Source organism: Corticium candelabrum, chromosome 4 (assembly GCF_963422355.1).
Source record: "Corticium candelabrum chromosome 4, ooCorCand1.1, whole genome shotgun sequence".
NCBI lineage: Eukaryota > Metazoa > Porifera > Homoscleromorpha > Homosclerophorida > Plakinidae > Corticium > Corticium candelabrum.
The window spans coordinates 5,389,110-5,411,734 of NC_085088.1; the positions used below are offsets into that span (position 1 = coordinate 5,389,110).

A 22,625-nucleotide genomic window follows, 5' to 3' on the forward strand; every position below is an offset into this window, starting at 1 on the left:
GCCGCTTTCTGCCGTGACTTCGCATCACCGGCGGTCCCACGCTGATGAGGCCAGCGATCTCTTGCCTCATACCCCAGTTTGCTGCATATGTAACACACTCTTCTAGGTCTAAACTTGCATTCCGACGCTTTGTGGCCGAGTTTCTTGCAAAGGTAGCACTGAACGCTTGGATTCTCCAGTAATGTCGCCTTAAGCTCGGTTCACAATACGACGCTGACGTTGACGCTGACGTTGACGCTGACGCTGACGATGACGCTGGCATGAGCGTCGTATTGTGAACATGTCAACGTCGACGACGTTCGTCGCAGCGTTCGTCCAGCGTTCTTGACGCTGGAGTTGACTCGAGTTCAACTCTAGCGTCGATTCCGGAAGTGTACCAACGTAACCGGAAAACACGTGATTACTTTCTACAAATCAAAGAACAGTCACGAGACATCCTTAGGTAGCGAATATGGCTTTCAGTGTCGTTCAGCCTCACCTCTGCAAGGAGATTATAAAATTCTCCCTGTTGCCGCCTTCGTTGAAAGATTGGTCTGACCCACATTTGCCGTTGTTGATATTCTCTAACTCTACGCCTACGGCGACGAATGAGAAGTAGAAGAATTACAATTTCTTCGTCCATCTACGATACACACGTGGTGTTACAATAACGTGCGTTAGCATGCGCTCAACGCTCGAGTATCCAGACAGGTGCTGACCAACGTCTCCTGACGCTCACGGAAAAATATTGTGAATGGTACAACGTCATCGTCAGCGTCAGCGTCAATGTCAACGTCCAGCGTCATCGTCAGCGTCAACGTCAACGTCAGCGTCGTATTGTGAACTAGGCTTTAGGTTGAGCACAGTTGTCTTCCCCTGAAGTCAGAGAGGGGTTTGATTGATGTGTGGTCGGGACAGTAGAACTTGTGGTTATGGGCTGTCAAAAATCTCTCCGCTACCTGCGCTAACTCTATAACATTGGGTATCTCTCTCTCACGAAGATGCGCTGCTAAATCTCTTGGACATGCGTTGATAAATTGTGCTTTTATGAACAGGTCCTTGATGCCGTTCGATGTGTCTGCAGTATGAGACAACAAGATCCATTTGTCAAAATATGTATTCAACCGAGTAATAAACTGCTCCGGGTTCTCGTACAACTCCGGGCGACACTTCCTAAACTTGTTGCGGTATCCATCCGTCGTTAAGTCATAGCGCTTGAGTAAGGCTTTCTTCAGTAAAACGAAGTTGAGAGTGGCGTCGTTCGACGTTCTGGAATACACGTTTAAAGCCTTACCAGTGAGCAGCGCACTTAAAGCTGTTCCCCATTCAGAGTCGGGCCAACCATTGCTCTTTTGCAAACCTCTCAAAACGTTGCAAGTAGCTATCTATTTCATCACTACTTTCCTGAAAGGCGGTAATTTAGGAAACCCGCCTGGTCGCTTACCACTACCAACTCCTGGCTTGGTGGTTATCTTCACTTCTGTGGCCGATTCCCTTGCTACTTTCTTCATCTCCAACTCGTGCTTACGATCCGCTTCTCTTGCGCCAACTTCTAACTGTAACCTCTTCAAGTCTTTCTCTCTGTCTCTCTTCTCTTTCAATTGATTGCTGCTCTGTTACGAATTCTTGCAGCGCTTCGCCAATCAGGCCCATTCTCTCTCCATTTCAATTAATCGCTCCATTTTATGTACTTGAGTTTACCCACTCACCTTTCACACTCTTCTACTTGTGACCCTCGTCTTACTTCTCGAATTGCTGCAACGTTTTCGGCACACGTTCCTTTCGCTTTTCCTTTCCCGCCTGAGCCCCCATTGTCACGGTCTTCTCAAAGGGTATGCGAATGCGTCCCACGCTACAACGTTCGACGGCGATCTGGGTCGATGATACACACACACCTTACGTGCTTAGTCACCACAACTTCCACATCACACACTAATTCACTCTACACAACCGGCGTATATATATAGCAATCTTACCCCAGTCATTAGTTAACCCCACCCAAAATTCCCTTATTTGGTAACCCAAAAGTCAGACTGTGGCTTCTCGTTAGACAGGTGTTACAGTGAGGTAGCTTTTCTGCTGATAACGTCATATTGCGGAATATTCTTGGACCGTGAAGCAGCAGTTGAAGTACTCCTAGGCAGTGTTTCTGACAACTTCCACTTTCTTCCTCTAACTTCAGTGAATCCTTCTGACTGATCTACACTAGACATAGGCAACAGTGGCACAAAGTGATTCAGCTCAACATTTTCTTGCAGACTGATTGGTAGAGATAAACTAGACCGCATTATGTGGATGGGTTGCATTGGTTGAACAATGGTGTTAAAAATGGCCGAAAGCGTTTGTTCATTTCTGGACAGTGAACATAAATGGGTCTCTTCAGGGCATTTGCTAGTGCCCAGATATGGTGGATACCGCACCATCTACCATTTAGCACTGTCTTCTTTCCTTCCTCCACCAATCCTCTCGCCAGGCTCTCTTCTAATGTATAGCTGCCACAATCCATTTTAGACGTAAACGTGTCCAAAGTATCATCATGTAACATGGAGCCAACTAGCAGGTTAGATGTTTCCATATTACAGGCACAGAATTTTGCCTTTGCGACAATGGAAAAAGCAATAGATATCGCATTGTGTTGTAGTTCCTGAGCTACTCGCTTTTGAAGCTTGACATGCTCACCTTCAGTGCACCCAGTCAATGCCAGTGATGCAGCACGGAAGAAGCGGTTGCCATCCCCTGCAACCTGGAATGGTTGGTGAGTTAATGGAGCATCAGCTGGATACAACTGAGCAGCGACTAGATCTAATTACAGTCTCATTCTCAATCCACAGTCAGACAAATGCAAAGGCAAAAGTGCCTGTGTAGCTGCTGTACTTTCCCTTTACTTTAATGTCAATCATGAAAACTGTTCTAAAAGGAGTAACCACAACACGATGTGAAATAGATATCTGTTACTGGGAAACTTGAAAGATCTAAAGTAAAATCTGCTACATTGAGAATATTTTGGCAATGGGAGGTCTTATGTCATGTAGCTACAGAAGAAATATCAAAACAGCTGCTCTTGGTGTTCAAACAGAATGTTGTAAAGATCAAACTTTGTCATACTTCCATATTAGGTAATTATAACATTAGAAAGTGCTAACTTTCACATGTAGTAATTAGACACCCAACCACGAAGTTTGCAAGACATTCATGGTTTTCATTCAATCCATGCACTCATTCACTCACTGCTGCAGTCACTGAAATTTACTAATGAGTCTGGTGACAAGCACTGACTGAAGGCCTATTAATTAGAAACAGTTTTCCTGTTGTAGGATTGGACGCGCTATCTAAAACTACTTGTCTACTGTATACACTGCACGCTAATTGTGTGTGTGTTGTTCAGATTAGATCCTAATCCATCTGTGGTTTTTATGTTTTGAGTGCACTTCAACATAAACAGATGTACCTAAAACAGCAACATGCCAATCATTGCATGTACATGCATATGCGTGTTGTCTTCTGTTTGGTCGGCGAAATGTTAGGCTGTGGTCTACTGATACTAGCCAATTGGCATTTTTTGTCGGCCATTGGCCGATGGCCGGCTGCTATATTGATCCCTGCAGTTGAGTCGCTTGATACACATTGTCGTGATCAATTGTGTTCATGCTGTTCTGTCACTGACTAATCTATGACAAACCAACCATATTCAGTTAAAATCAAAATGGCGGAGGTTTGTACAAAACATTGCTCACCCAATCCTACATGAGATACTTACACCAGATGTAGAAACTGTATATAACTGCTGAATTGCTGACCTGGGTCCCATGTTCCAGATGCAGCAAAGTAGCTAGATCGATATAGGCAGATTAGACTCTAGGACTTCTTGGTGCGTAATGCATATAGGTGTATTCATGTGCAGTTTATATCAGTATTACGTTTATACTATGCATATTACCAATGTAATTAAAGAATAGATTAATATAATGAATTAAAATAGAGCATGTTGAACTGACTGGGAGTGTCACGTGTCAACAAGCCACTATTTTTGGGTTACTCAAATTATCATAACGTTTGGGAAAGGGGGAGGTACTTACATTGACTGAAGCGAAATGACTGAATGCCGGTGCCGCTCATGTATATATTCTACTGACTAGTATATTAGAAGTAGTTGTTGTAAAGTGGTGTTGAAACTAGTGGTACGAGTTATACGCCTATGTCTTTTGTCTATTGCGTGTTTTCCGCTGTGCGTGTGTACCGACTCTAGCCTTCCTTCAAACGACCCGTAACATTGGGGGCTCGGGCGGGAAAGGAAGAGAAGCATAGAAATAACGGGAAACGGTGGTATTCAGTGGAAGAAGTGACGTGATAGAAAGATAATCGATGGAGCGTTTGGTGGAACTCGGTGAAAGAATGGGACTGCAAGGTAAGGAGTTACAAACCTTTGTGGTTGAGCAGCAGTCGATTGAACGAGAAGACAGACATAAAGAAAGGGAATTGAGAGTGTTGGAGTTGGAAAACGAAGAAGCAACACACAGGCGCGAGTTAGAAATGAAAAAGATAGAGTTGGATGACGCTGCCGTAGGCATAGCAGCGGTTGAGCCAGAGCCCGGAAGCAAAGGGCGTACAGGCAAGTTTCCTAAATTACCTACGTTTCAAGATGGAATCGGCGAAATTGAGTTATTTACAGCGCTTCGAGAGGTTTGCGACGAGTAATTCCTGGCCGAGTTGGAGTACCGGAGGAAGTTCTCAGTGACTTGGGAAGACAATTCGTTTCGGATTGCATGAAGGAGGTGTCTAGACTACTTAGTATCGGTCAACTTACCACTACGCTTTATCATGCCATGTGCAACGGTCTCGTAGAAAGATTCAATGGTACTTTGAAGACGATGCTGAGACTGCTGTGTGTAGAAAAGCCTAAGCAGTGGGACAGATATGTCAACGCTCTGCTTTTTGCATACCGGGAGGTACCACAAGAGTCTACTGGGTTTTCTCCATTTGAAATAGAAATTGGGAAAGCGGTGCGGGAACCGGTGCGTATACTTCGTCACCTCTGGACGCAAGAAGATGATGACACGGACGTGCACACTACCTATCAATATGTCTTAGAATTAAAGGAGAGGCTTGAGCATACTACACAAATAGCACGAGAAGAATTATGAAAGGCACAACGATATCAGAAAGGTCATTATGATCTAAGGGCAAGACAGCGACAGTTTGAAAAAGGTGACATGATCCTTGTTCTATTACTGACCTTACTCCGTAGAAGAGCGAATTGGGTCGAACGATTATAGAATCAACGTGAAGGGCAAAGTCAAAACCTATCACGTTAATCTTATAAAGAGATATCATGTGCGAAGTGAGGAGTTGATGCCAAAGGCAGATGACAATGTAAATGAACGCCCCATATTGCCTCCATAACAATGCCATTTTTGTATAGACGAGATTCGTCGAATTGTACATGTAGGTCAAACTTTGGCACGTTTTGAAGAAACGCCATATGTCTAATTTGAACTTGATAAACGAAGAAAGTTCTCAGCTTCTCTACAATTTACAATACAACATGTACAGTCATTTTATTTATTTATTCCTGTCCAGCACCTTTTATACACAACTCTAAATGGATTTTCTGGCATCTCATGGTGATATCCTTCACTAGTGCAAAATTGTAACAATGACAGAATCTCTTGTTTCCATGCAACTTCCATCAAAGACACAAGATCTTCTGGCCGTCTAGATACCGTACACTAAACTGCAGGCATGTGCACAATGCTCAGCTTGAACCTTTATCGTTGACTTACTTGATGAGTTGATTGATGCTCTCCTGTTTTCTTGGTTGTGCCACTGCAAAGCAAGTGGGCAGAAAATATAGACTAACGCAATGCTCACGCATACAGCGCGCGACTGATCGTCTGACGCATCCGTCTCTTTTGGGATTCACTTTTGTCTAGGTGGTGTCATTTAGCAGAGATGTGTTAGCTACTACTGTAATAGAGTCGAGCGACATACATGCAGGAGCGCTGTCCACACTAGCGACTCGATGCTGGTTTAGTTAAAGTACCATTGGCCTATGAATTCGATACTCCTCCTGTAGAAAGCTGGGAAATGTTATTCTACAGAAACACCCGACGTCGCTCGCTCTTGTTTTGATAGGCTCTTGGTGTAGAGCATAGAGTATATTAAAACTCTCACCAATGTTTGGAGGGTGGAGCTCTAGCCTCCGATGCTACGCTAGCGAATAGAGCAAGAAGATAAGAAACTCTAATTGTCAAATTAATCAAGTGATAATGTACATGTATTGTATTTGCAACTAGGGTTAGATATTTTAGAAAAAAACTACTTTTAATAGACCCCTCAGTGTGTTAGATTTCTCTACAGGTTTAAGGCAAACTTGCTCTCCTGTTAGTTGAGCAAAATGTATTGTTGCAAATACATTTACGTGTTGCTCACGCTGTAAGCAATCCTGCTCTGAACGAATATCTATTCAGTGGTTGTTGAGCTATCCATTGCCTTTGCATCTTTTCTCGAATACATCGAGCCTACTGTAAACATACGATAGTTGATTTGTTCAACTTACTATGCATGCATATTGAACTGTATGAATGAAATTTAACTAATTAATTAATAATATGGAGCTGTGTCCCCTGTGTCCACTATATATGCTAATGAATACACAAGAAGATCTACCTTCAACAGAAGTCGTCAAGCAAGGTTCACTTTAGAGTGTCCTCATACTGAGTAACTCCGATTGATCCTAAATATTTCTGTACAAGAGAAGATCTTCATAGTCAAAGTTTGGAGAAATGGTCATCGCCTTGACATTGCTATAAATAAATGACACAAAATTGACCGTTTCGCAAGATTAACTTGTTTTGAATGCTCTAGCAATTAAAACATAAAGCTAGATCAAACAGCTAGACAGCAATTCTGCCATTTTGTAGAGCAACATACGGCTAATGTCAGCAAAAAATTGCATAGCAGTCGTACAGTCATACTGGCTAATGCTGCAATATACCCCATAATGAACATCTCGTCTAACTGAAGTTCCCTAACTCCCATGCTGCTCTTAATTTTAACCAATGCATCATGCAGCTTACCCATTCCAATCAATTAGTACAAACAAGACAACAGTCACATAGGTATGTCATGTTCACGATTAATCGGGTAAGTCATCGAGAGTGAGCAGTTTTAGGTTAAAGCAACATGTCCGCAAGATCTTGTCTGGAAACTTCATCGGACAATAAAGCATTGATAAGATGCTGCTTGCGAGAGTCTCCTGTAATCCCCCTTTCTCTAGCCGCATCTTTCCATCGTTTAATTAGCTCTCTCGCCCACTTCGTTACACCTTCGTTTGCCTCACTTGCTACCTCAGAAATGGTAGCAATTTCTGTCTCGCTAAAACCCAAAACATTTGCCAAAGAACGGAAGGTTTTTAGGTCCACACTCCTGGCGACATTTTCTTCTTTGGAAGATGTTCTTGTTGCTGATGTTGCCAGTTCTGAAAATACGTTTACTTCTTCTACCATGCCACAAGACGATGCCCACTGGTACCAAAATAGCAATAAACATTCTGACATAATGTTCATAATAATTATGACTGGCCTTTCTCGGGAAACTCTGCTGTACATACAAACTGGTTACCACGTCGTTCTCGATTCCCATCAATTTGAACGATACGAAAAACGTTTCTTCATCAGAGTCCGGTATGCGATCGATTCTGTACTCAAGTGCCTTAGAACAACTACGAGGCCTTCCACTGTACTCCGGCACGATGTCCTAAAGCAAGATCAAGTTAGTGCTTGAATAATATCACTCACAAATATCTATTGAACCATCATATCGTTTGCAACATGCCATCCATTGCTGACATTACTCAAAACACGAAACTGTTGAAGATTTCTTCTTATTTCTCGAGGACCGTCTACTCGGTATCCAGCGTGAATTCGACTTGTTTCCAAATTGTCTAAAATCTGTAGGCACAAACACTGCAATTACACTAAAATAGAACAAGAAACACTAATACTAATGTAAGAAGTTTCTACTTTTGTAGAATATATTATATGTATTGTATGTGATACATTTAATATGCCACAAACCTGTAGCTGTTCTTTTGGTAATACATATACTCTGAACTTCCATCCTGTCCCTTTCTTTGGACACTGTGTGGCATACAAACAGGCCACATAATGATAAGAAATTGTGCAGCTGAGTGGAGACTGGCACTTTGTCCATGCCCAAAACCCACTAAGCTTCTTTGTCACGAACGACATGTTGTCATTGGAAAGTGTAACTGATGGTCCTTTCGGATAGAAAATGGTGCGTTTGTTTGCATCTGTGCAGCGACAGAGCTGTACCTTCTTCCACTTGGGTATCTGGTATTCTTTAGTTTTACTGTGCCACAAACAAACGTCAGAGTCGAGTAGTGAAAACCCACTTGGCAAAGTGATCGATGCTCGAAAACATTGGGACAGCAAAGCTTTGCGGATTTCTCCAAAATAAAAGACAGGGCCAAGTTTATATTCTCCATTCGTATAAATGCAAGGAGGGTCCAGTTGTCCAGGTGAACAAAAAAACGCCGTCATCTCAAAAAAATCTTCAGGCAAATTGTCTGTGTTTTCACTGTCGTCGTGATCTGAAGCCTCGCTGACCATGTCATGTAACTCACTGATTTTTTGTAGTGCTGCACGTGGCTCGCCCACATCTAAAGTTTGCATGCTTGCAACTTCACTGTCACTGTCTGTAACTGCAACTTCCTCGTCCACAGGCGTGCAAGAGTCATTTATACATTCATTTTCTAGTGAGTCTATTTGGATTTCCACAGATACAACTGCATAGTCACATGAGATCTTTAAAATTCTCTTCTCATTTTCTTCAATAGGAATTCTTTTAGTGTTCCCCAATTTCTCTGGACAAAAGCGAGTTGGAAGATTCAAAACAAAAGCAACGTCTTCCACAGTTAGACGTCGAGGAGACAATTTGAATTCAGCTTGTGTGCTGATTTCATCTGTCAGCGGGACGGCACAAAGTGCATCAGATGGGGATGCAATAAAATAATGACCGTTCATCGGTGGATTTGATTCATCAAACTTAGTAAGAGCAACTGCTTGCACATGCGTACAGTCGATGTAGTCTACTAGTGTACGATCAAAAGCCTTTCTCAGTACATCCACAACTTCTTGAAAGCTTCTTTCTTTAGTTTCTGCAGCAATCCAAGACATGTGTTCATTACTGATTTTGCTCCAATTAGAATAGTTTATATCAAGGAGTAGGTTCAAACGCTGACGATTACGTGCTGCCGCTCCTAGTGGCAGGAAAACATCATTTTTGATCGTGGCATCTAGCCACCATTGCAATTCCTGAGTTGACTGTTTTGCTTTCCTTTCTCCATCTGCGCTTGCGCTGACAATAATATGTAAGCGTTTCTTACGTTTCACCAATTTCTTTGCTAATGAATTCAAAAAATTCAAGTTATCTTTGGACGCCTCATCCAAACTCTCTGCGTAGATAACAACAGAATTTGTTGTGGTATCAAGCAGCCGTTGAAATAAAATTTCCTGTAAATTGCAAAATTTCAAAGTATTTGCTGCAATCCAAGTGTACCATCCCGCTACTTTGTGAGCAATAAAAGAAGAGATCCAATGATTCAATGCATCGTTAGCGCCGACAATTAGAACACAGCTGACTTTTTCAGGTAAGCTGTTTGTCATACAATACCTTTCTATTGTTTTGTACTGCTGCTCACCGATGAGTGCCCATAACCTCTGTTCAAGAGGAAGTTTACCCGAGTAGTACTGAAATATGTCCGATTCAACTAGTACTCCGCAATGTGGCGGATCATGGCTCATTTCTGAAAGTCTCCTTTTACCATCAAAATAGCGGAGTGCTTGTTGTTTAGTTTGAATTCGATCACGAATATGATCAGGAACTAACTGTGCAGGAATATTTTCTTCTACGTTTTCTAACGAACTGTCATCCTGCAAGAAGCCATCGACATTGCTGCCAATAGATTTCAAACATTTGTAAATGCTGCTTAGAGTACAACCATTTAGTCTTTGCTGAACGAGATCTCTGTTTTCCCGAATCGCAGAAGAAAAGCAGCTGTTGACAATTTTGCTGATTTCTTTTTCTGTTGGATGAGAGACTTCAACAAGCAAACTAAAACTGCGTAAAACCTGATTACTAAAGGCCCATGGATTTGAAGATGTGCAGCAAACGCACAAATCCACGTTTTCGGGAGGTTTGAGTTTGAGAAGCACCAACTGCAGAAGAAATTCTGGTTCGCCAGTGTCAGCACTGCCACTATCCCAACTGTGAAAAGCTAAATCTAATTGACTAAACAGAAGTAACACACGAGAACCAGAAGCTGCGTCTCGACCTCTTTGAAAAGCTCTAATAATTTTATCCCGCTGTTCGGTGCCAGAATGTCCACCAAACTCTATTTCATACACTTGAAAACCATGAGGCAATGCTAAGTCTTTCATAATCTCATTCAGACAATCGTGAGAATTCCCGTACAGTAAAACTGATGTTTCTTGTCGTTCCAAGATGTGCTCTCTGTATGAGATGTGATTTGCAAATTTAGACCAGATTGGTCTAAAAAAGACTAGAAGTTTGAAGTAGACAGCACTAGACAAAACCAAACGGGCTGGCCGTGATTGTAACTTCGCTGCATCAGATTGCTCCGGAAAACAATGCCAATCTAATTGCTGATTGTAGTCTTCAGTTTTCACAACAACAAACTGCCTTTGTGCGCAATCTTCTGCTATTTTCATAAACTGATCTTTTAATTCTTTCCATTCTTGAGTACACGGAGAGCATTCTACTTTGCAAGAAGAACTCTGTCCAATGAATTTCTTCTCAAACCATTCTTTCATCATACTAAATACTTCAGCAGCTTCCCTTTCGCTGTAAATCAAATACATTCTAAGAGGTTGGCAACTCAAATTTCCTAGCTTTTCTATTTGCGTTTTGATATCATTATTCTTGCAGGCATTGTTGTGTCCATCAGAGTAAAATGCAATAACTGTAGTTTCGTCGTCTTTCAAGTTTTCCTCAATAGCAGAGTTGGCCTCCTTCAGTCCTTCTGCGAACGATGTGTATCCAGATAAAGTGATATCTTTGCCGTTTCTAGAAGATACGTCTGTATGCAGCATAAACTTGGTTATCTTTTCTTGAAATAATGACGACTTAATTCCGTCTTTTAAAATGTCGCCGAACGTTTTGATAGCTTCTTCTAAAGATTTTCGCTTAAAAATTGCATGGCCTACCATTGAAAACGTTATCATAGTCACTTGACATCTGTTTGTTATCCATTGACGAGATTGAAGCATCTCTAATGCAGACAACAGAACGGCTCCAAATCGATTTTGGCAAGTTTTATGGATACAAATATCAATATCTGAAGAAGGCCGCCAGTCGGATGCCCTCATTGATCCCGAAGTATCAAAAACAAATACAATATGAAATTTGGGAATATGATTGCATTCGAAATGATGCCCATTGGTAGACACAGAACAAGCTTCATTTAAACAAGCGCTAGACTGGTTGTGCTCGACTCCATCATCGTGCCAAAGCTTTCTTGTGCAGTTCTTAATTTCAACACATGTTTTGCAACGAGCAGGACAAAGATCGAACTCTTCGCTGCGGCAAGGATCGTCAAACTTCATAATTTTCCAAAATTCAGTGTGAGAAAATAAACCTTTTCGGTATCCATCATCAGGATTCAATTTCATTTCGAAAGGGCGATATCGCAAAGAATTCAAACTCCAATCGTCATGTATGTTACAAACATGACAATGCCCTCTTCCTCCGGCAGCGTTGTGCAAACAGACGTCAGCGCAAGTTTCTTTGTACAAGTAGTCCGAAGTACTGTATCTGGTCACTCTGCCTGTAACTTGAAGAGTGTCGCCTCTATTCATGCTAGCCAGATATGAATAGAGCATCAAGCCATGACCATTTTCAATACCATGCCTTCCTACATGAATACCCGTGCTCTTTACAGATTTAGTGCAAAGTTTATGACATAACGGACATTTTTCTCGACAAGAATGGTTTTCTCTGCAACAGTGTTGCTCCTCGTGACTGAAACGAGAAACGTTAATCAATTTACTGCACTTGGCTACTTGAGGAATTTGTATAGGATATTCTTCTGAAGCTTCAACTGTTTCATGTGATGCATCGCTAACATGAGCAAACAATAGCAAGGTCTGATCAGATCGGTTGATTCGTTTGCAAACACCAACATGTTGACAGAGAGCAGGGCATTCGTGAATTTGTCCGCAAAGATGTGGACTAGACTTTTCGGAGACATGTCCATGAGCCTCTCTGCAGAAATTAAAGCAACCCGGCATTTCACATTGATAGTTGCAACGAGACTCGTTGCAAAGGCACAAGCTGTGCTGGTGGTCAATCTGCCGAGTACATTCAGCGGGACAAAATAGTACACTACATTTGTTTGAGCACATGTGCTGATCTCCGCAATCATGAGCTCCTTCGTGTCCTGCCGTTTTGGTACATCTTTCTCTGCAACCATTCTGACAAAAACGACAATGATGCAAGCACTGGTAATTTTGCGAGCTGCATTTGTGTTCAGAATCTCCAGATATACCGTCGTGACCTGCTCCCTTTGTGCATTTGGCCAGTGGACCGTCTTCTTCCTCTTTACAATCATACCTACACTCTTTCTGGCATATGTGAACCTCGTTTAAGCAGTCGTGACAGTCTCTTTCGCCCGTAGCATGTGAGTAAGGCAGTAAGCAGGTAAATTGACAATTTTCTCTACCGCACACTGCACCGCACACGCGAAACAATTCACAAAAGTGCCTATAGCGATGCTGGACCCCAGGCGGTATAATTTTATCACAAGCTTGTTTTTCAAGACGTAGGTCTTGAGCCAATTCTTCAAACCACAACTTGACTCTATTACAGCGCCGTTCTACAACACTTAAAACAAATTCGAAAAAGCTCGGCTGCCACCCAGTTCTCTCATTGTATTCATTTCTCTTGTTTTCTCTTCGAAACAAGTCGAACATTTGCGACAAGAAAGTTTTTGGTCCATTGTAAGTGTCTCCTAATACATAAAAGTCATCACGTTCCATCAGCTTGAATTCGTCAGTAGTGGCAAACCTTTTAATAAGCTCTCCTTCTAATACTTGAACTTGTGACAGAGGAAGCTCCGAACCGTGCCTTTCAAGAACAAGTTTTTGCCCGTCTGTACATACGTTTGTTACAAAGTTGCAAAAACCGTAACGAACAAACACAGAATTACCCTTCCAACGACCAACCGGAGTATATTTCTTCTGGTTTTGGAGAGTAATATCTACAATAAATGGCTTCGTGCTAATTCTATAGTCATCCGGTATCTCTATGTCACCAGCAAACGAGGAGAACCTGCCTCTCACCAAAGCATCTTCAATGGCCTCAGTCACGTGCATTTTTGTTGTTTCAATAAAGTAATCCTGAAGAGACCTATTCTCATGAGTCATCAATTGCCTTACTACAGCTCTTAGTGTACGCAAAAACCATGCCCCATTCTGAAAAATGCACAAAGACGGCTGGACGAACTCGAAAAACAGATCCTTAACGCCTCTATAGTATTCTAGGGTTTGCAAAGGCTGTAGCATTGCAGTAGCTGTTTCCTTAAATAGAACGTTGAGGTGGGGAGTTCTGTTTTTAGTTTCAATCATTTCATTGTGAATCTGACAATTCAAAGCTTCTATCTCATTTCTTTGTATATCCTTTAACAATGGCACAAAAGTTCCTGCAAATAGAGCTTTGTTGCCATAGATAAAGTTTCTGTATTGCAAAGCAGGATGCTCTTCACGTTTGTCCAAGTCGGCTGTGCAAGTTTCAGAGACTCCAGATGCAAAACTTTTTAACATTTTTTGAATGCTTTTGTCCAACGCCTTTTCACGCGCATTCAGCAAGATTACTGAACTAAGAGAAAATACTAACTGAGACAATAGCTTGTCACCCCTGAGAACGCAGTCTATTGAGTCAAAACCTTCTACATCAAATGCAACTAGAAGAGTAGAAGCGCGACGATCTTTTGGAATGTTTGTGCATATGCTACAATGACACGTCAAAGAACGACAAGACATCCAAACACCGTTCGTACATTTTCTAGGCGCTACTTCAAAGAGTGATCCAAAAAGATGATTACCAAGATAACTTCTGCCCGTCGAAGTGCGACCAATGTTAGAAATCACCTTGACACGACCTCCGTAGTGCTCTATGACCGACTCGATTGGACCAAAGTCCATACCATCACAAAGGTTTGATCGAGGTAAAACACGTCGGTTTTCCTTTTTCGTGGACAATCTTTCCACAGTCATGACCTTGACCCCGCCGTTAATTGGCAAAACATGACTTTCATTTGCTCGAACGATCTGCACAGGTAGCAGACAAATAAGTTTGACTATCCAGTTTCCGAAAATGAACATTTTCCGACATTTGTGGTTATTCAAACTTTTCATTGACTTCACTAAAACATTTTTTAAAAATGTTAATTTTTTAGCACTCTTTCCTTGCATTTTGATATTGGAAATGATTTGTGATCCAAGCCATTTCTTAAAAGAAATTTCGAGATCTGACCAATCTTCGTCATCCCTTCGTATCACTACCAGTTCTTCACCAAAGTTTAAATCGTTTGAGTCACATGGTATCTTAGTGGGAAATACCCGTAAACACTCTTGAAGGGCATTTTGAAAGGCCTCAAGTGGCGCTTTGCTAATTTTGCGTTCATTGCCTTTGACCAAGTTGGTATCAATCTTTCTGTGGTCCAGTGGGAAATTACAATTCAGAATAACAGTAGCTGTAACGTTCACAAAAGATATTCTAATTTCACTTTTGGCAACGGCTGTAGCAAGAAAATAGCAATTTGCTAGAGAATCCAAACTTGTGCGCACATTTATCGATGACAGACGACATGTCTCATCTACTTGTCTATCTCCTGGCAGTGTACACATCCGGTACGCTGAAATGTTAAGTTGTTCCCTATCTGTAGCTTTGGCCAGCAGAAACTGGCAGCCATCTGGAGAATAAGATAAGCAATCAAAAGTTTGTAGAAAAGTAACTCTGAAGCGCAGTTCTACAGACTCGACTTTCCAGATATCAACCAACGAGTCTTCGTATAAAATGCTTAAAAATCTCAGACATGGAATAAACTGTACGCTTCTTATCTTCAACATTTCTTTAGAAGCTGACCTTCGAGCTACCGAAAATTGAAAAATGTCACCACTGCCCTTTTCGTTGGACAATACTTGTATTGAAGCCACGCTAGATTTATGGGTGTTTTCTATTGAAGGAGAGACCATGGCTATGAGATGTAGCACATCAGAGATATACGCTGCATGTTGAATGCATGGCACGCTACTATCAAGATAATGTATAGAAGGAGTGCGTGGCTTTGCTTTCAAAATTGAAAAGATCAAAATAGCTTTATTCAAACTAATTGGATTCTGGGATATGACGCAAACATAACCACGAGAATCGACGAAACAAAAAAGAACTTCATTCGCATAAACATAACGATTTAGCTGGTAAGTAATGTTGTCGTGTAACTTAAGTAAAGGTTGTGAACTAACGACAACGTGGCCAGACAAAGAAAATGTCGCACATCCTGGGTTACTATGGAAACTCGTCAATATCAGTTTATCTATCTCAAGGTCTTTCCAAAAAGCAAAGTTGCACAGAAAATGAGATCTAGGCGTAGTGTATGTCTCTAGAGCATTTGATTTGATTTGGCTGCTTTCAATACGTTCTTCCGTACCATGTCCATTTCTGCGCCATACTTTATTCCAAAGGGCAAACAGGCTGATTGTCCAACGATTGCTGGACGAGTTCTGACAGGGTTGCGGTTTATACCTTGTTGGTAGGAGATGTTCAAACGATTTTAAAAAATCTTTTTCAAATTGTTGAGAGCTGATCTTTCCATTTTCTTGCTGTTCAGCAGCATTGCGCATAGCAGTTTCTACAACTGTCAGAAATGAAATGCATTCGCTCACATATTTCATATTGGCATCAGGAATTTTTGAGTCTTTAACTTCCTGTTTCTGTTTCTGTTTAGACAAGCGATTCCATTCTTCTCTAAAATTTTTGTTAGTTGAAACACCAGTGTTACTGCATTTGCTACATTTCAATTTATCACCGATACTATCACAAGTGCTACAAAAGAACAGTTGGAAGTTGTCCTGGTGGTCCAGCAAGTTCTCCATCAAGGTTGTGCTTGTTCTCACAGTTAAGAGAGAAAGAGCCGCTTGCTTTCTAAACACAAATTCTGCCGTTGGGCATAGCCAAAGCAGAAATTCTTCAGCTGCTTCTAATTTCTGCTGCAACTTGGAGCTTATGTTTAGCCTCTCTTGAATCAAATTTTTGGCAAATGGCGTTGAAACACGAACTTCAACAAATTCTACTAAAAAATTTTCCATCTGTGTAACAATTTCGGTAAAATGGCCACTGTAATGAAAGCAGTCTGACGTTCCTGGTTTTGAAATCTTCTGGTTTTCGACTGTTACGCCAACCGTCTCCGAAAGGAAACAGAATCTCGTACTGCTAGAGATGACTTGGTAGCCAGTATTGTCGGTTCTAGGCTCACCTTTGAGCTCAAACGAAGCGTTACTACCAACCAATTCGTTAAAGACATCTACAAACGTAGAGCAATAACATAAAACTATTTACTATAATAACCTGGTCGCAATTTAAGTGTACCTTGTTTCATCACTGTCCTTGAACGTTTCACTTCAGTCTTTGTTGTTGCAACAGCCTTCAGAGTTTCAATATTAGTATTGTCAAATACCCAAATCGCAGAAGTTTGTTGACACAATATTCTAAGCAAAACTAATGCTTTTGACTCAAACTCAGTGGTGTCATTTGGATTCCAAAGAATGCATAAAGCAGGATATTCACTTTTTGAAGTACAAAAGTACAAACCAAATGGTAGCGTGTTAGCATCTTTTTGTAAAGATTCAAAAAGTTTTTGGGAAATTTCGTTTCTTTGCAGTAAATACTCAGCGATAAGTGAGCATTGACCGCACAATCCAACAATGTCGTACTCATTCGTCAGCTCTGCAAAGAGAATTCTCTTTCTGTCAGTTTTTGAACAAGTCTGCACGGATGTTTTTGTTTGATCTTCGCACAACCTGTAAAGCTGTTCCTCATCAAATACCAATTGTTTGGACTCGATATCATGGTAGTCGCAAGATTTCTGAATTATTGCATACAGGCTAGTTGGAATGCACATTGACTGTTGCTGATCTACATGCAGCAATGCAACAAATATTACTACACAATCAAATTAAATACTATTATGTGTAGTACTTACCATATCGCACCGCTTGTGCCATACTCGTAGATGCAGTTTCATGCAACGAAACGTCCTAAACATCAAATCGTCACGCTACAAATGCAAAAGAAGGCCAAAACAGAACTGACAAAAGTGCATAGTTTCTTCAAAATTAAAAACCACTGACCCAAACGTAGAAACGACGAATTTCAACATCAACTGTACTAACTATAAGTCCATAAAACAACTCGCGACTGTATGCTATGCATGCATTCGTCTTTGTAGTAGTTTAACTTTCATATCCACTTTAATGAACGCGGATAAAAAGGACCAAAAATATAAATATGGAAAAATGAACCGTGTGCCTAAATTTTGAATCTTTGTGCCCTCTTGTCTTCCCAAACTGCCGCTCCTTTCCGCTACTCTAGCAAGCGACCTTCTCGAGCGGTGTCTCTGTGAGTGTATGTGTGTAAGAAAAGATCTTTATAACGATGGGTCCTAGCGCCACCGAATTTTGCTCCGATACGCTAAATCGATGGAGCTCGACAGTGAGGCTATCTTCGTATTCTGAAATTCTCTGGAGACGACGCGATTTCCAGCTGATCGAACCTGCCTCGACTCGCGCTCGAATTTCTCAGCAACGGCGCATCGATCTCCACCGAATCTGAACTGCCCATATACGTGTCGTTCTTGCCTGAGACGTTTATTAGAGCAAGATATTTTTAGTATATCCTGGTTGTTGAAGATACGACTACTTGCATTTGCCCTCGTACGCAACTCGAATTGCTACCAAGCTCCATACGCCTGTTCCCTGCAAATGCAGCAACGTCTTCAAAGTGACACATCCAACAGGACTGTCGAAATGGGTGTGAAACAAGACGTGAGATTGCACATATAGGGGAAACCGATTATACATCTTCATTTCCTGCTGCCCGAATATACATCTCTGAACGGAATATCTCCGGACGGGACACTCCGTTACATTTCATTTGTCTTCAACGGGATACTAACTAATAATCAATAATCTAACCAGCTCATCGTTACTATATGTATATATATATATATATATATATATATATATATATATATATTAACAGTTCTCTCTGTACAGTATGTGTTTGTGTGTTTGTGTGTGTGTGTGTGTGTGTGTGTGTGTGTGTGTGTGTGTGTGTTTTTGTGTGTGTGTGTGTGTGTGTGTGTGTGTGTGTGTGTGTGTGTGTGTGTGTGGTGTGTGTGCGTGTGTGTGTGTGTGTGTGTGTGTGTGTGTGTGTGTGTGCGTGCGTGTGTGTGTGTGTGTGTGTGTGTGTGTGTGTGTGTGTGTGTGTGTGTGTGTGTGTGTGTGTGTGTGGATGCCTGAACTTCAGCAATAACAGTCTCGTAGGGCTGATTACTCTGCAGATCTGCAATCAATTGATCTGCAAAACCACAAGGAAAATAACTTTCTACTCAAATAAAGGCAGAATATGATGGATGGATGGATGGATGGATGGTGTGTTTGTGTGTGTGTGTGTGTGTGTGTGTGTGTGTGTGTGTGTGTGCGTGCGCGCTTGCTTGCGTGCGTGCGTGCGTGCGTGTGTGTGTGTGCATTCATAAGACGTGCTGTACTTTGCAAAAACTTAAATCTACGTAGGTTCAAAGTAAAGAGAAGATACTACGCGTTATAGTTAGTTTTGTCTTGCTACATTACTTGCTTTGCTATCAACTTACATGCTGGTCTTTAGTTGTTGTAAATGTGTGTTCTTGTACTCATCCCTTTCTAAAACACTTGCAGTCTATTTGTTTACCTTTTGGTAGTCAAGACTGTGCTTCTTCTCAATTACTTCACCAACAGCCTCGTTTTCCCCATGGCTAACTGTGTCTTGATGTTGCTGTAAAACATGTACAGCATACTGGTATTTAGCTATATTACAGGCTTTAACTTTGTAAAACTACCTTTTGGGAAAGCCACTCCATTTCTTCTTCTCTCTTAAGTTTTAATGACGGGTTTGGATCTGAATGCACTCTGGTGTCCACTAAGTTGTAGATGTCTATCTTTTGTTCTAGAATCCAGCTTGCCAAGGTTATTCTCAAATAGGGAGCATAGCTTCTGACATGAAAAAAGACCGTCAAGAGTGACCGTGTTACGTCAGCATCATTCTTTAAAGAACATATATACTGCCAAACTACTTTTGAACAAAAAGATGCAATTGCAAGAAAGCACATTGCGATCACACCACATGCAGACGAACAGATTTGCACAGGAAAATTGCGACAGTGCCTTGAGCACACGTGTCTTCTTTTTGTGTCAAACTGTGCCTGGTGCATTGCTGTCATAGGAAAGGATAGGCCGGTTTGCTTGCCCAAAATATTTCCTAGTTCATTGTGTGCTTGCTGTGTTTCTACAGCCAGGTTGGATGGCACAGGATATCCCAATGGATCACAGTAAAATGATGCCTTAGCATTCAAATCGTACGCCACGACTACCCAATGGTTACCACACTGTTTTGAGTGAGATGCCAAAGAAGTTCCCAAAGTAACATCAATGCAAACGTTTACTATCATTATAACAAGATTGATGTTTTGCCTGCATTGCACTGCAGTCATCGTGTACTCTTGCAATCTAAACTTATTGAATTCGGATAGTGTAAGACAGATAGTTTGCTGTTGCGATTGATTAATGATATCACAAATGTTTTCAAAATGATCTTCAGTAACCCATCTATCGCAGACAAGTTGTGATAATTGGTAGCACGTTAGATCGCCCGCTACTTTTGAAGAAGGTTTTTTTTTCCATAGAGTGTCCTTCAAATGTTCGATTTGGTGAAGATCAGTAACTGTTACGTTCAACCCTTCTGGGATTTGACAGCATTGCTGAAACCACTCTCGCTCTTTAGCAACCTAGCAAACAACGGCAACATTCAATTAAATTATACTTCATATAGAGCGGCGTTGTACACAAGTAACTACACAAGTATGGATTGAATTGCTCAAGTAGCTGATACTTGCTCAGTTAATTTGTTTTCATTAATTAAACCCAGACGCTTTTACGCTAAGGTTACAGTAATCGGAAAATTGAAATGTAGTGCATGCAATCACGTTATCGCTGATGTTAATTACCATGCCACTTGAGAGTGTTAGTCAATGTGTCCAGCCCCCATCTCACGATCTTCATGTTAATTGGCAGCGCACTGTACAGGTGGCAGTCCAGTCATGCGTGTCCTTTCTTGCGTATGAAGTATCTGTTCCGAGCAGCGGGTTTAGCACTTTAGTACTTCTTCATTTTTCTAGTTGCTTGTTTGTATTATACCTTAGAAGTAGATACTGAGAAAGCATACTTTTTTTAGTTCTTTTGTTTTATCGGCTGCATAACGGAATATACTGTATTACCTCGCATACAACGGCGGGGCTCTTGTTAGAACATCTGTTATTATGTGCCTATGTATACAGTGTGGTTAGAGAATAGTGTAGAATCCATGGAATTTCTTGAAGGATTAAAGACAAAGGAAGACATTGCTGATAGCATATATATATATATATATATATATATATATATATATATATATATATATATAGATAGATAGATAGATAGATAGATAGATAGATAGATAGATAGATAGATAGATAGGGTGTGCACGTATTCTGTGAGCTCCCTATTTTGTTGTCTTTTCTTGCTTTGGAGAGTTTTTCGCTCCAGCTGTCCATCGCATTTCAGTAGCTGATGTCTTTAGCTACTGTTTGATAGAAAGAACGCGTCGTTTGACGTCAATTTTCTTTCATTGTCTTGGTCTGACCGAGTGACACGTGATCAAGAAGTCTCAGTCTAGGAGGAAACGTCGTGCAGACAGACAGCAAACCAACCGTTTCAGGTCTGTTGCGTGTCTGTTCGTCGTTTTGTATCTTGTGCGCAGAGTTTCTCTGCCGTACGAGTGACTGCGCTCGTGTTCGTCAAAGTCAACATGGCGGCGCACATTGTACGCGACATGTCACTGAGGATTCGAATAGACGAAAGCCTCGCAGTGTCATATGACGAAGTAGAAGACGCGGTGTTGCAACACGTACGCGTCGACGAAGTAAGCTGCATAGCCAGAGTGCAGCGTCATCACTACCAGGTAACACTAAAGAATCAAATAGCCAAAGAGACACTCCTGACACACGGAGTAGATGTCAAAGCAAGGCATTTTGCCTGCGAATGCGTACAAAAACCGAAGACTCAGTACACAGCAGTCACATTATTGATGCCATTTGAAATGGATGATAGTCACGTGACTTCCATACTGTGCAGGAAGGGCACACTCGTATCGACGAGAAGACTAACCAGCAAGAAACACCCGACCATCGAAACGGGTGTCCGATTATTTAAGTTTAAGGATTGTACAGCCGACGACTTTCCTAGTCTAATCACGATCGGTCACTACAATCTGGTAGTGAGAGTGTGCGGAAAAATGGTGAGGCATTGCTATCGCTGCAAGAGTGCATCACATTTAGTCAGAGATTGTCCCGAACCGGACACTCGTTCACACGACTACCAGGCAGAGATGGATGCCGACACAAATGCCTCGGAACCCTATCCCTTGCGCGAGAGAGCCGACTCGCCCTGGACGTACGACGGTAGATCGTGTGCTGGCACACCCGAACTGCCATATCTAGAAGTAGACCACCCCATCCTAGACGGCGACGGACAACGCGACTCTTCTCTGGGCGCGCCCTCGTCTTCTGTTACAGTGGACAACTCGGACCTTCTTCTGGGGTCCGAGGAAGTGGTAGGGGAAGAGTTGACTTCCCAGAACGATGAAGAAGGCAGGCCCCCTGCACAAGCACCAACTCTGGCTGACGATAGCACTCCCGACGAAACTTCGCACTGTGCGCCCGATCCTCACGTAAACGACAAAGTTACAAACCCTTCCGCTGACTCTTCCCACTCCGTCGCTACGACTAGTCTTCAGACCTCCGGAACAGCCGACTGGGCGGAGGCAACCTTATCGGCTAACCGAGATCACAGTTACTTCGACACGGGCGATAAGGACAACCCTGTCTTTGTCGAACCACCTCCCAAAAGAAGTAAACGCAGGAAACAGACACAGAGATATGCGAGAAGCCTTTCTTCATCGCCGGGCAGGTCGATGCGGAGCAGATCACGATCGAAAGAACCGAATGTAATCTTTCACGAGGGAGAACCGATGATGCCTTATCGCATGCGTGACGGTACGACGGTTATGAGAAAGCTGCGAAGTGATTCCCCGTACTTCAGAAAGAGTAGCGATGCTCCCGAGTCGATCGCTACACTTCCCGACACCCAATAATTGTTCCCTTCTGTCCCACTCTTTCCGTCTAGTCATCTTTTCCTCCTTCCCCTCGACTTAAGTGTCCTCATGTCGGTCTTAACTATTGCTACCTTAAATGTCAATGG

The 22,625-nt window shown here is 41.9% G+C and overlaps 1 protein-coding gene across 1 annotated transcript; it reads right to left on the reverse strand.

Moving 5' to 3' along the window:
• Window positions 1–6,811: 6,811 nt before the first annotated feature.
• On the reverse strand, window positions 6,812–11,754 carry LOC134179078 (uncharacterized). Its single transcript, XM_062645981.1, has 4 exons — window positions 8,055–11,754; window positions 7,791–7,928; window positions 7,561–7,734; window positions 6,812–7,502 (listed from the first exon to the last, which is right to left on the reverse strand). The coding sequence occupies exons 1-4, from the start codon at window positions 11,688–11,690 to the stop codon at window positions 7,152–7,154; spliced, it is 4,299 nt and encodes a 1,432-aa protein (XP_062501965.1). The 5' UTR covers window positions 11,691–11,754; the 3' UTR covers window positions 6,812–7,151.
• Window positions 11,755–22,625: the final 10,871 nt, after the last annotated feature.

Coding starts and splice junctions, on each gene's coding strand:
- LOC134179078 (XM_062645981.1), bottom strand. CDS start 11,690: ATGAAATTGAATCCTGATGATGGATACCGAAAAGGTTTATTTTCTCAC. Junction 7,929..8,054: donor TACCAAAAGAACAGCTACAG/GTTTGTGGCATA, acceptor TTGTGCCTACAG/ATTTTAGACAATTTGGAAAC. Junction 7,735..7,790: donor ATGTTGCAAACGATATGATG/GTTCAATAGATA, acceptor ATCTTGCTTTAG/GACATCGTGCCGGAGTACAG.